Source organism: Poecilia reticulata, chromosome 14 (genome assembly GCF_904066995.2).
Source record: "Poecilia reticulata chromosome 14, P_reticulata-male-v2, whole genome shotgun sequence".
Classification (NCBI taxonomy): Eukaryota; Metazoa; Chordata; class Actinopteri; order Cyprinodontiformes; family Poeciliidae; genus Poecilia; species Poecilia reticulata.
Window position 1 is genome coordinate 8,645,696 of NC_088843.1, and position 10,949 is coordinate 8,656,644.

The window sequence follows — 10,949 nt, forward strand, 5'->3', positions numbered from 1 at the left end:
TGTTTCACAATGACTTTGTTTTTTTGTGCAATGTATGACCCTGTGTGTGTACACACAATGCGTGTACACACTCTTTAAAATTTTAAAACCAAAATTTTAAAGAGAAAGGAAAATGTTATGCCCTATCTTAGAGTAGTTCCAGAAAATTAAGGAGGACATCCATAAGAAAGCCTGATTATTCCAAGTTAACTAAGCCATTTTGTTTTGTTATGAGTTACCTTTTGGGGAAAAACACATATTGATCTCATTTTACTGCTCAAACAGGTAATGAGTAACAGACTAGTTTTTGTTTGCCCTCAGCCCCCCACCCCCTCCACCTGAACTTTATCCACTCTGAAATAAATCAGATGTTCCTGCCATTTTATCACATTTCCAGTTTGTTCTCTCATTAGGGTTAAACATGGGGGCTTCTAGCAACTGGAGCTGGTATGCTGCACTCTTGTGTCTCTTCAGTTTGGGTAAGGAACTTATAATTAACATGCAATACCTGCATTTTGTTTATAACTCCAGATTTTCAAGAACATCCAGGTGCCTCTCTTGTACATTTGAGTGAAATGTGTAAAATGTGTTGGACAAATTTTACACATTTTGTCCAACAAATTTTGTAAAATAAAAGTTTATTTTTAAACTTAAAATAAAAGTGTATTTTACAAATGTAAAAAGGCAGCTGCTTGAATTATGGAATGGTCATTATGTGCCTGGAAAATTAAAATCCTTGATTTAAGTACAAAAAAAAGTTAGTATAAGGTTCCAACATATTTAACTAGAGGGAGGCTTATTTATTCAGTGAACATTACTGTTGAAATACTGAAGATTACAGTTTCCTGGTAAACCTATGAACGCACCAGTTCCAAATGTTTCTGGCAATCGATTATTAATGATAATATTAATAGTAAATAACATTATTATTATTACTAGCTTTCATATAAAGTGAATCTAGAACTGCAAATGTTTAATCAATTAACTATATATTTTAGAGAAGCTGAAAAAGTAACAAATACGTAAATATTTATTTAATTTAGGAAATATTTCACTGTTTCACTTCAATGTCATAGTTTTAAGTGTTTGTATTATATTCTATTATATTCTATTATATTCTATTGTATTATATTATATTATATTATATTATATTATATTATATTATATTATATTATATTATATTATATTATATTATATTATATTATATTATATTATATTATATTATATTATTCAAGTTCTCCTTGGATGAAAGCCATTCTATACAGTGAAGCTTATGCCATGTAGTTGTGTGCCTTTTTAAACACAACATAAACTATGAACCAAAAAACAAAAACAAACAAAAATGTCTGTCTCTTTGCGTAGGTGCTGAGGTTCTTTGTGATTGCACTGACCGTGGTATAGAAATCCAGGGTGGTAATTTTACACTGACCAAGGAGCTTGAGAGAGGCAGCTTACTCATCTACCACTGTAACGATGGATACTACCCGTACCCTGCTTTGACCCGTATCTGCCAGCCAAATGGATCCTGGAAACCAGCACCCAAGAGGTTTTCGCCACAGAAATGCAAACGTGAGCGCCACAACTTTCATTGATTCATAATTTATCCCAGACTTCATCGAAGTAACAACTTGACTCCTTTTTGCTGACTTTCCTGAAGTTGTTCAATGCCCTGATCCGAACGTTCTGGAGAATGGAAACGTCTCTCCTCCTGAAGTCCAGTACTTTGTGGGGAATGAGACTTCTTATGAGTGTTACTCTGGATACACATTGAGAGGATCATCCAAACGGATATGCTTACCAAATGGGAAGTGGAGTGGCTCCACTCCAATCTGCAGCCGTGACTGTAAGTCTTGAGAAACATTGAATTGCTTTTTGCTTTGCTTTGCCTACTTTTTGGGTGTATAGAGATTTTTTATATTGGACAAATCCATGTGTAGGGAGTGAATTAAATGGGGTAAGAATCAGTATCTGAGAGAATTATACCTTATGATGAGATAGCATCTGAAAACAAAGAAAAAGTCACCATCCTTATTAATGCAGCTTTAATTATGGTGCCAGCAAACAGGGAGATTAAGGCTGAAAACATGTAAATAAATGTAATAGAGTACACTACACCAATACATTTCAGTAAATAAGACCTCAAACTTTTTTTTTTTTCCTTTTAAAAATAACAGACGGGAACTGAGTTTTATTTCTGTTTTTCCGCAGCTGGTGCTGCCTGTCCGGATCCTGGAGTCCCACCTGGAGCCTCAAGAGCAGGAAATATGTTTGAGATTGATGACAAAGTGAAATACACCTGCAATGGTGAACTGTTTTTGGTGGGCTCTGCGGAAAGAGTGTGTCTTGAGAACGGCCAGTGGACTGGAACTGAGCCAGCATGCTACTGTAAGATTTGTTAATTTCATATTAATAGTCATTAAACAATATGTTCCTTAGGTACAGAGCTACTTTAAAATTAAGTCAACTTGTTTAAATCGTCATGTGAATGTCTGCGTGAATGACTGAATAGTGTGAAGTGCTTTGGAATCCTTTGAACTAAATAAAGCGCTTTGCACGTGACGTCACGCTCTCCAGAGCTCCGCCCACTCCACCATGACGGATGTCAAAATAAACAATGCTCTCATTTAAAACTAGTCTAAAAACAGACATCTGTTAGCCTAATATTGCTTCTATTTAGTTTATTTCACTTTAAAAATAGGGTTCTGCGCGGTCGGCTGCACAAACAGACAAGGATAGAAACCAAACATGTCATTTTATCTTACCTTTTAACGAGTAGATATGGCGAATGGATAGAAGCTGTCAATAATAATGACTGTCTGTCAGTCCTCGGTGTAATCGCGTACTTGCATCGAACACTTTTTACAAGGTGAGAAGACTAACGTTCATATACTTTAAGTATGATTAGAAAAATATGTATTATGGGGAAGGTATGCGTCTGATAATTAGTAACCATGGAGACAATGCCGCGCCATCATGTAGCCTAGCATATATGAAAAAAAAACTGGTTAGCATCTTGTCTTTTGTACGTTTTTAAGGCTGCTCCGCTGTAAGAGGAAACGCTGTTTATGACGTAGTGATATAAATAATGTGATGTGAATTCAGGCAAAGTCATTAACTTGATTAACACAAGGTATGGGTCGGTTAAGCTAGCTATTTCCAACTTTTATAAATACCGCCCTCTATGAGCCTCAGCCAGGCGTGTTACGTTCACAGACAAATTAGATTGACTAGAACAAGTAGAAGCCATGAATAAACTGGCAAAAACAATTTTGGAAAGCAATTTCAATCGCTCTGTTCAATACACCCGTCCCTCACTTTCGACATCCATCATGGCGCCTGGAATGATTAGTGACGTAGTTGAAAAGGGTCAATACAGGAATAAGCCAGTGGACTACCCAACTTTTATATACGTACACCTTTTTTTGAAAAGACCAACCAAACATTTGAGTTTTTGTCTGCACTTCTTTTGTTTTGGTCATCGAAGCTTTTTTTCTAGATCTTTAAATCTGCATTACTGAATTAAATTGTGTTTTATTTTGCTGCTACTTCTTTCAGATAAGCACACATTTGATACCCCACGTGAGGTTGCAGAATCATTTGGAGGTGCAATTAAAAGCACCCTCACCACTACACAATCTCTTAGTAAGTTTCTGGACTTTATCGTATGAAACTATAACTGCAATATCTTGACAAAAAGACATATTTATTGCTAATTATTCCTGATTACACATGTAAAACAACTGTATGAATGTGGCTCATTCATAAAACCTCTTTATTACACAGATGATACACAAGAAGGGAGAAAAATCAGGATTTCAAAAGATGGGACTCTCAACATCTACATAGGTGTGGACATTTCTGAAAGTATAAAAGAAGATGATTTTGTGAAAGCAAGAGACGCTGTCATAACTCTGATAAAAAAGGTAAGGAAATCTTTAAAGTAAAAAAATATGTTAGTTATATTTTTAGGAGAGCAAACAAATGTGGCAAAAACCTGTGAGGAATATTCTTGTCTGAAATAAAAATAACTGAGGATGCTGATACACAAAGTGAAAACCCACACGTAAAACCTGGCAGTATTTATGACTTTAAAACATTTCTTCAGCAGCAGAATAATTTAAAAGGTATTCTTTTGCCCTGCACAGCTGTAGGCGTTCCAAAATCACAAAATATTTACTTTCCTTGCAGCGCCCCCTTTTAAAGTTGCAATGCAAAAATTGTCAGGGTGTTAGAATAAACTCACAGTCCACAATAATGATCGGCATCATAAACTTTACTGTTCATTAAAAAAACTGTGCTAAAGACAGAGACATTTAGGTGTCATCAGCCGGTCATATTAAAAGTTTTATATTATTTTCTAATGGAAAGGTCTATTGCCTTAGAGCTCTCTGTGCCTTACGATGCGCTGAGTGTGCAGAGACTCAGCAGCATAGTGCTTGGACTGCAGTTATTCTATGATGGCTCTGGAGTTTAGGGGTCCGAGGATGCTCACAGGGTGAGACCACACACTGCTGTTGATGGGTGCTGGCAATAAATTTGCTGAGCTCTTAAAGAAGGTTAGAAACGTAGCAGTTAGTGCTACTAAGTCTGGACACTTACTCAATCTATGAAATTAATCAAAAGACATGTTATAGCACAGAGTGGGCAATTTTTACATGTAAATGAGAATCCGTCTTTCTAAAAATACTCAGTTGGGGCTGATTGTGCGTGAAGCTTTTATTCAGTGCTTCCACGCACTTATAGGCTCATTTGACATACAGTTTCTTGTTCCCTTTGGCTGCCACAACAGCAGCCCATTAGAGGTAAATTTAATTATGAATTACAAATCATAATCTTGACTGATGTTCCTTGGCGCGAGGCCCTTGGCCCGTTGTCAAAGTCCACTTCTGGAAAAGCACCCAGCTGATAAATGGATAGCTTTCTCTACAGAATAACAACCCTAAGCAATTTAAAGTGTCAGGCGTGCTGGATTAACAAAGCATTTCACAGAAATTCTTCAAGTTAACTTGTGCTTGTAAAGATGTGTCCAGAGTTTATGCAGGACCCCTCCATCTCAACTCTTGTTGTTTTCCACAGATCGCCTCCTTCAGCGTGTCTCCAAACTACGAAATTGTCTTCTTCTCATCTGAAATATACAGGGTGGTCAACATTCTCGATTTTTTCAATGCCAAAGTGGAACTTAATACAGTCATAGAAAACCTGGAAAAGTTTAAAATAGGAAGTGAGTTTACCCCGAGCACATGATAATGGTTAAAACACGGTCTTAAATACCTACCTGGACTCTGGTTTAACATCTGTGTTTTTGTGGCGTTTGGTTTAAAGACAAAAACACTGGAACAGATCTGAACCTGGTCTTCAAAACCTTTGAGAATCAGATGGCTTTCATAAAGAGACAAGCTGGAGATGAGGGATTTAAAGCTCATCGGCACGTCCTGATCCTTTTCACAGATGGTAACAAGCCCACATCACACATATTGCTTGCAAACACACATAAACCTTCCACAGTTTATTGATATTCCTGTTAACAAGTTAAAAAAAAAAATCTTATTTCATGCATTTCAGTACCTTTGGCTAAAGACATAAAACTCAGCCAAGTTATTGGTTTAAAGTGTCATTATTTCCAAAATAATGCAAAGTTGGGACTTTTAATGGACTTTCAAGGCAACTTTTAAAGCAACTTTGCGTTAAAAGTGTCATTATTTACCGAATGACACTTCATGACAACATTCATAGACATTCATAAAGACTCCTTCATGTTCATGACAGATGTTATGTCATGTTTATGACAGTGTCATGTCAGTCTTATGCACACCCCGTCAAATAAAGTGTTACCTAATTTGGACATCTGATTTTGTTGCTGACATTTCTATGTTGCTTTTCTTGTTAATTTTGTAAATCTGCAACAACATTAAAAGAAGATATGTTATCAGACACATATTTTACAAGCAAGACCTTTTCCACAGGTGCGTATAACATGGGTGGTTCTCCTCAGCCCACTGTTGCCAGAATAAAGAACACGGTCTATATGAATCACACTATGGAGAACCCAGTCAGCTCAAGAGATGACTTTCTTGGTAAGTTTAGTTTTCAGTATCTTCCAGTCTACTTTAAATATTGTGACATGAGTGATCTAGACATGTTACTGTTGATCTATGAAGTTCCAGCTAAAACGTCTGTGTATCTTATAGGGATTTTATTTGACCGATTAACCAAAAAATAGTGCTTAATGTTCATGGGTTTTGAAATCTTTAATAAATTCAAAACTGAAAAGGGTTGCTTGCATTTGTATTCAACCCCTCTTGAGTCAATACTTTCAACTTCTAACAGGTTTTCCTCAAAGATTGGTCTATAATATAGGCTCTATATTTTGCTTCTTCCATCAGTCAAGCTTCTCAGTGTCTTCTAAAAAAATACATTTCCATGATGCTTTAAAAAATATAAATAAAATGAAACCCAAACATAATTCTCTTCAAAATTATGCACTAATGCATGTTTGTTCATCACACTAGTCAATATTATCGATCCAGGAAGGCTGAATTAGATGTTTGAGCAATTTCTAGATATTCATTTGTAATAAAGAAAAGAAGAATCTTAAGTAGTGTACCACTTTCTACAATTTCACAATAATGCACTATTTTGAATTGGTGCATAAAATCTCACAAAAATACACTTAAGTTTATTTGATGTGATCAAATAAAAAAATGTTAAAGGTGTACGAATACTTTTGCAGGGTGTTTTACTTTCTGCAATGTAAAAGAAACACGAACTTACAAAGTAACACCATTTTGCAGACATCTATGTCTTCGCCATTGGGAATGACATCTTTGACGACGACCTGCAGCCTCTCACTGTAGGAACAGGAGGAGCTCATTACTTCAGGATGTCAAAGATCTTAGAATTAAAGGAGACCTTTGATTTAATAATTGGTGAGTTGTCTTTGAAAAGGGAAAGCTGTAAAAAGCCTTTGTTTTATCTTTTTTTCTTCAGCTGTGATGTGTGTGTGTGTGTGTGTGTGTGTCTGTGTGTGTGTGTTCTGGTGTAGTTCCCGTAATTCTTCATTTAGCGCTAATTTAGCTCAGGGGAGGTAAGTGATCTTAAATGGGGCTCTGAATGGTTCTCTAGTTTCCCAAAGTAGTCAGGAAGACAGCTGTTTTCTTCTGATGGGGATGGATGTGATGAAGCACCTCAGTGGACCTGAGTGGAGCCATTTAATTTAATACAATAGGCTCTTAACTTTTTTTTTAACCTCCTTTACAGTTTAAATATTTATTTTTAATTTCTTTATACTGTGCGTTTGTTTACCATTTACTCTGACCATGTATTTGAGTTTCTTGTTTGTTCTGCTTATTGCAGATGAAAGCGAAGTTGTAGGTATGTGTGGCCTGCACAGGGACTATGATACCACAGGAGATAAAGAAAGCACAAGGAAAATGTTTCCATGGTTGGCGTTTATTATTAACAAGGTGAATAATTCCGCAATTTAGTTAATTAATCGTACAGCAAAATAGCATTAAAATGTTGTTGCAGCACCATTTATTTATGGTTCTGTTAGAGTTAAGTTACATCTTTATATCAGCAAAAAGTCATGTTGGTTTAACAGCATACGTTTTCTCCACTGCCTGTTCTGTACAACTTCAGGGACTAAAAGCAAAAACTTGCATCGGCTCACTGGTGTCGCCGGACTTTGTCCTGACCGCTGCTCATTGCTTCACCTTTGGTGATTTGCCACAGAATATAGTAGTTGAAATTGATGACCGCCTGGGCAGCAGTGGTAAATATCAATGACTTTCCTTCTCAGTTTGACAAAACAAGCTTCCATTTTATCACCATTTAATATGCAGCTGCAGCATAAAACATTTATTATAGATTATTATAATAATCAGTCTGTATAATTAATCATGGCACGTGCTTAATCTTTATGCAGAGAAAAAAGTGAAAAGTTTCACGCTGCACCCACGGTATAACATCACGGCCAAAGTCAAAGAAGGCGTGGCCGAGTTTTATGACTATGACTTGGCCATTATCCGACTGGAAGAATCAGTGCATATCTCTGACTCTGTGAGGTATTTAACATCTTTGTCTTTAAATAATGTGGCTGCAGTTAGAATTTTTTTTATTGATATAGCAATTTTCACATTCCTGCTTCAAAAACCTGAATTTCTTTCAGACCAATATGCATACCCTGCACCCAGGAGACCAGCGAGGCTCTCAACCTGGTTGGCGAGTCGACATGCAAGCAGCAAGGTCTGGTGGTTTGGTTCCTGTGCCCTGCTGTGTACACTTGAAATCAGGCGTTAACACTTTAGGATTAGATGATGATGATAACTATTTTAGTTAAATGGAGATATGCCTGCAGATGCATTTCGAGGCAACACCGCACACACCCAGCTTCCTTGTGCTACACCATGGAAATCAAAAGAAGGGACTGATCCAATTCACAAAATAGTTTGCAAAAGGAGAAAAAACATTAAGTTGAAATATCGAACCAACATCCACCATGGGAACAAGTAGATCTTTCACACGCTCACACCCGTTTCCTGCAGCCACTATTTGTTTATCTATTTATAATTGAGGGTACCACTCCAATTTCATTATGTTCTAGAAACATAATGACAGATAATAAAAAAAAATCTTATGTCTTATGTCTTCATGTGGTAAGTAAAACTTATTTCACTGAGGGAGTAAATAAAGTTTACTGGCTAAGTGCTTTTCAGAGACAAAATCTCTTAGGCACTCTTCAAAATGGGTAACACATGAGCACATAACACCCAAGCAAGTCATATAAGTATGTGTTGATCTCAAGAAATCAGGAAATGACTTCTAAAAAGCTACCGCAGCAAAAAGGAGCTTAGATAAATGTATTCTTTCTTAAAAATTCAACAAAGTGAACAGAATTTTTTCATCACTTTGCTGCAAAATAATAATAATAATAATAATAATAATAATAATAATAATAATAATAATAATAATAATAATAATAATAATAATAATAATAATAATAATAATAATAATAATAATCAGTTAACTCAGAGAGTGAGGCTGTAAGAATAAATCCTAACATGGATATAAACAGCGAAATAAGTAAAAAAAAAAAAGGCCAAAACAGAAGCATTAAAGCATGACTGCGAGTGTACCTTTTGAATTATAAAGATTTCACCAACACATTTTGACAGCTGTTCTGAAACTTTAATTATTTGTGTTAAAAATGTTTAAACTAAAATAATTCTGAACAAAATAGTTATAAATATGAACCTTATGCCATCTATGCTTTGTGGGGTGTGGAGCTGCACCTTAGTTTGCTTTTGCTTCTGACCGGCATCCTGATTGTTTAGGCTGCATGTTGTTTCCACATCACTTTTTGATTCAAAATATCTCAACTAAAACCACAAAAGAAACTGACTTACCGACACATCATTATCATGAGGTGCAAAGGCATCATGAAAACAAATGTGATAACTTTTAGGTCATTTTTGTCCTGGTTAGGTTGTAAACTTCCAAAGTGTAGTGTCATGGAGCAAGGCGTTTTATCAATTTAGAAAACGTTTTATAGAGGAAGATTGTCAAGTTATCATTTGAGTTAAAATGGAGGACGCTTACAAATTATTGTTTTCTGAATTAACAGAGCAGGTCCTGTTGAAGAGTTATCGTGAGCAACTCGGTTTCCTAACAAGGAAGCACCCGCTGGTAGCAGAAAAAACCGTCTTCGCCAAGCTTGGAGAAAATGTAAGTTTTATATAAATGAGACTCTTTGTTTGCCAACGTTATGTTTCTCTGATGCTGGGATGGTTTATTGCAGAGAGATTTGTGCATCAAAAAAGCACTTGCGGCACCAGGAATTACCACAAAAGACGAAAGGGTTCCTGTGACCGATAACTTCTTGTGCACCGGCGGTCGGGATGGGTACAGAGATCACATAGCATGCACAGGTGGGTGTGCGCTTGTCACTTTTCAACATGATTAACAATGGTGGTCCGGTTTGGTAACTCTGTTTGTGGAAAATTGTTGGTACAGGGGATTCTGGCGGTGCTGTGTTCAAGAACTTCAACCAGCGGACAATCCAGGTAAAGAGCCGTGTGCAGCAAATGTGTCAGAAAGTTATTCATCATAATAAACATGGAGTAAAAAGAACAGGTCAGTCAAAGTAATGACTGAGATGACAGATTTGTTTCTTCTTCACAGATTGGAGTGGTCAGCTGGGGAACACAGGCACTGTGCGCCTCCACGGGCGGTTTGGTTGAGTCCAATGATGAGTCCAGAGATTTCCATATCAATCTGTTTAGAATGATCCCTTTTCTTTCTCAGAACCTTGGAGATGATAATCAAGACTACACAGCACTGAAATTTCTGAGAAACTGAACATAACTGCATGCTATAACTGGATCATAACATAAAATGTTCACTTAAGGCATTTTAAACTCATACATTTACTCTCCTTTCAGACTCTGACCTTTTGGTCATACCCCACATGACAGGCATTCAGTGTTTATGTAATGTTTGAAAGTAAATCGTCAAAATGTTCCCTCTGTTAACCATGAATGAAGGATCATGTGTGCATCAAATCAGGTTTTAATGTAGTATGTTCTGCTGTTTCAAAGATGCAGATAATCTGGAAAATAACTCTATCTCGGATTAAAGCTGTCATTGTATTTTACCTGCTGACGTTTTGTTTATAGAAAGTTGGGCTTTTTCATTCTTCACATCAAAAGGCGATTATTTTTTGGAGCTGAGAAAAATCACCTGCAGGATTTGCCGTAACTTTCTTCAGCTGAAAAACAAAACTAAGGTGGTTCTTTTTGAAGCAAATAGTGAATGCTCAAGAGTCAGCACACAGCTTTTTACTTTCATTTGCCAGGCTTTCAAATACTCAATGGAAACAATCATCTGTGACTTTTTCATTTGAGTGTAAACCACACAGTGTCTCACATGCCCCAAATGGCCTGAGGGAGACAGTTCATTTTTATCAGATGTTG

At 36.5% G+C, this 10,949-nt stretch overlaps 1 protein-coding gene across 1 annotated transcript; it reads left to right on the forward strand.

Annotated features, from left to right (window-relative positions):
* The first annotated feature begins 349 nt into the window (after nucleotides 1-349).
* On the forward strand, nucleotides 350-10,630 carry cfb (complement factor B). Its single transcript, XM_008427110.2, has 18 exons — nucleotides 350-458; nucleotides 1,342-1,548; nucleotides 1,637-1,822; nucleotides 2,188-2,364; nucleotides 3,535-3,621; nucleotides 3,763-3,902; nucleotides 5,056-5,200; nucleotides 5,302-5,430; nucleotides 5,943-6,053; nucleotides 6,771-6,905; nucleotides 7,333-7,442; nucleotides 7,618-7,750; nucleotides 7,904-8,042; nucleotides 8,147-8,223; nucleotides 9,602-9,702; nucleotides 9,776-9,905; nucleotides 9,991-10,040; nucleotides 10,159-10,630. The coding sequence occupies exons 1-18, from the start codon at nucleotides 401-403 to the stop codon at nucleotides 10,333-10,335; spliced, it is 2,292 nt and encodes a 763-aa protein (XP_008425332.1). The 5' UTR covers nucleotides 350-400; the 3' UTR covers nucleotides 10,336-10,630.
* The last annotated feature ends 319 nt before the right edge of the window (nucleotides 10,631-10,949 follow it).

Bases quoted from the DNA above. Each gene is read 5' to 3' on its own strand.
- cfb (XM_008427110.2), top strand. From the start codon at position 401: ATGGGGGCTTCTAGCAACTGGAGCTGGTATGCTGCACTCTTGTGTCTC. The intron at 5,431-5,942 runs GTAACAAGCCCA...CCTTTTCCACAG, and splicing joins CCTGATCCTTTTCACAGATG to GTGCGTATAACATGGGTGGT. The intron at 9,703-9,775 runs GTAAGTTTTATA...GGTTTATTGCAG, and splicing joins TCGCCAAGCTTGGAGAAAAT to AGAGATTTGTGCATCAAAAA.